This window comes from Myotis davidii, unplaced genomic scaffold (assembly GCF_000327345.1).
Source record: "Myotis davidii unplaced genomic scaffold, ASM32734v1 scaffold233, whole genome shotgun sequence".
Taxonomy (NCBI): domain Eukaryota; kingdom Metazoa; phylum Chordata; class Mammalia; order Chiroptera; family Vespertilionidae; genus Myotis; species Myotis davidii.
In genome coordinates, this window is record NW_006285917.1 from 2,622,844 (window position 1) to 2,625,703 (window position 2,860).

The following is a 2,860-nucleotide window of genomic DNA, read 5'->3' on the forward strand; positions in this document are numbered from 1 at the left end:
GGACTTGGAGGCGGCACTGGCCAAGGTGGGCCCCCGGGCCACCCCCAAGGACCTGGACTCGTATGTGGAGTGGGACAAAATGTACGGCTTCGGACACTGACGGCGCGGGGGGGAGGCGCGGGAGCCGCCACCCCTCCCTCCCCGGTCCTGGGAGGGATGTCTGTAACCCACCTGGCTGGGAGGGTGCCGTGATGAATGTGGGGAGGGAGGAAAGGGGGCTGTTGGTGGAGTTTTTTTTTTTTTTCCGTGGGAAGGAAAATGCTTCTGCTAGGCAGATAGATGCCATATGCGCTGTGTACTCAGGTTTTTTCTATTTATTGTGGACGGGAAGCTTGCCATCTCCGCACCTCAGACGGGCAAGTCTGCCTGGGGGGCCTAAGGAACTCCTGCGCTCTCACCACAATTCTTGTGTCTCCTCGCTATCTGGATGCCTCCCTCCTCCTCCCCCCACTCTCCCCTCTTTCCTCCCATTCGCTTAGTTTTCTCTCTGCCTTATTGTCACCACTCCTCCAACCCCCCCCCCATCCTGGCCCAGTTTCTCGTTTGCTCCTCCCTCCCCTATCTCCATCTATCACCTTCTGCTCTGTCTCCATCCCTTGCTCTCTAGCTTCGGTGCCTCTTGGTCCTTCTCCCTGCCTTCTGTCCCTCTCATTCAAAGACTGCAGTGTCCCTTTGCAGGAGATCTGGAGGTCCCGCAGCCGAGGAGGAGGGGACAGGGAGTTCCCTCCCACCCCGTTACCCAGCTGAAACCTGGGTCTGGGGGGAGGTGTCAAGCAAAAACCACCCAAAGAAGGGCTTGTTGATGTTTGTTTTTGAGGGGGGAATCCCAGGAATGTAGCTTGTTTAATATTTAGGCCTCTTATTTTTGTAAGATGTGTAGAACTTGCTGTTTTTCTTTTTCTTTTGACAACTCAGGAAGAAACTGACCTCAGAAAGAATGTTAGACGTTGGCTACTCTCCTGTGTGATCCCACCACCCACCCTACCCCTCAGGGGAGCACATTCTCCCGGAAGACTTGGAAAGTGAGACTTGTGGGGCAGGGCGGAGGAGGACCCAGGGCTACACTTAGACCCCTGCTCTTCCTGGGACGGAGGGAAGCAGAATGTATTTGTAGGCTTCCTCCCAGTCCAAGGTTGTAGGCAGGGGTGCTGGGGAGCGTGTTGTGGGATTTGAGAGTAGGTGAGTCTGGCCCCCTTTCTGCTACTCTTCCAGCGGGGTCCCACTCTCAGTTTGGTGTGTTCTGTGAAGGGTTAACCAGTGTCCTCGCCCACTTCCTGCCCCAGACCCAGAGGAGCTGAGAGGCCCCAGTGGGAAGGTGACAGAGGCAGAAAGTCCTCAGAGAGGTCAGCCCACCTGGCCACTGACCAGGCAGAGGTCTCCTGTAATCCAGGCTAAGGGGATTGCCTCTGGAGGGAAAGACAGTTTGGCCACAAGTTTGGTTGGGCACAAAACTGACTACAGACTCAACCTTCCCTGTCCGCTAGGAGGCTCTGATGAGCAGTGAGCATCCGACACAGGAGAGGTTCTGTGGGGAATATTCCTTTCTTGTTCTCCTAGGGTCGAGGTCTTGGCAGGCAGTGTGAGGGGGGCAGGCAGTGTGAGGGGGGCTGGCAGTGTGAGGGGGTGGGCTGTTTTATGCTAACGTTGGGGGTTTATTCTCCGTCACACCCACACTTTCCACCAGAAGCCCAGGCTTGGGCTCTCTCCTGAGAACCACATTCCTCCTCTTCCTACCAACTTCCCTTGATGGGGCTTCAGCCGCTCGCCACCTCCCCCTCGGGAGCCCATTCACAACTCTGACCTTTGGTCCAAAGTTGGGGGGGAACAGACCCACACCCCTAACTTCTTTTCTCTCCCACCCCAGCCTCCCTCCCTGTACCTGCCTGCCCTTTCAGCTGCTACAGTCTCTGCACCGCCTCCCCCTCCCAGCTGGAAGGGTGTGCAGGGGGAGCATTCGGGTGCTAAGGTGCTGAGTGCCACCAGGAAAGCTGCTCTGTGTTCCCCCTCTTCACGCCTGGTCTCTTGCTGGCCTTCCTCTCCTCTGAGCTGGCTGTTTGCAGGACTGCTGCCTCAGAAGCAGTGGGGTGGGCTGCAGGGTCTTGGCTGGGAAAGGCCCTTAGAGGGAGCCAGGAGTGAGGAGGTTCTCTCAGGTGTGTATGTATATGGGGGAGGGCTTCAGGGAAGTGGGGTTGGGATCCCTTCCCTTCAAGAGGCAGGCGGCTCTGGGGTTGGGGGGCCTCGCTGACTGAGACCCACTGCCTCTTCTACTGGCCTTGGGGAACTTTGCACAAGGAGACATCCCCTAGTCTACTAGCACCTACCTCATGGGCACTGGGTTGGGTGGGGGAAGGCAGGTCCGGCTCTGGCAATGTTGGGGGGGCATACCAAAGAATCCAGGGGCAGGGGTTGGGGGAGGGCAGACACAGCAAGCTGGCCCTCTCCTTCCTCCACCCAGATTGGGGTCGGGGTCCTCTCCTCCAGCTGTAACCATTTCTACCTCATTTTGCTGTGTGTTGTACATGGACGTATTTATCTCCTGTCTGAAGACACTCTGCAGTTGTGGTCTGTCTACCTCAGAAGAGACTGTATTTTAAAAGAAAGTATTACACAGTATTAAAACGATGACATGTGGTCTCCAGAGGATTTCTTGGGGGTAGCAAGGTGTGGGGAGCCCTCTGGGGACTGCGTGGGCATCCAGGCCTGTCAGCGCCCTTGGTGTGGTGCTGTGGGTGTTACTATCCCTTGAGCACAACATGATTGTGGAACCCCTGCTATTCAATCGGGCACAAGCAGTGCCCACCAGGCACTGGGCCCTGAGGCCACCAGGTGAAAGGCCATACTCAGGCTCCAAAAAGCCCCT

At 56.9% G+C, this 2,860-nt stretch overlaps 1 protein-coding gene across 1 annotated transcript in view; it reads left to right on the forward strand.

Moving 5' to 3' along the window:
• FIGNL2 (fidgetin like 2) overlaps nucleotides 1–967 on the forward strand; it is a 9,007-nt gene extending 8,040 nt beyond the window's left edge. The window contains exon 3 of the mRNA XM_015559558.1: nucleotides 916–967. Within this exon, the coding sequence (XP_015415044.1) occupies nucleotides 916–967 (52 nt within the window). The remainder of the gene's footprint in view (nucleotides 1–915) is intronic.
• Nucleotides 968–2,860: the final 1,893 nt, after the last annotated feature.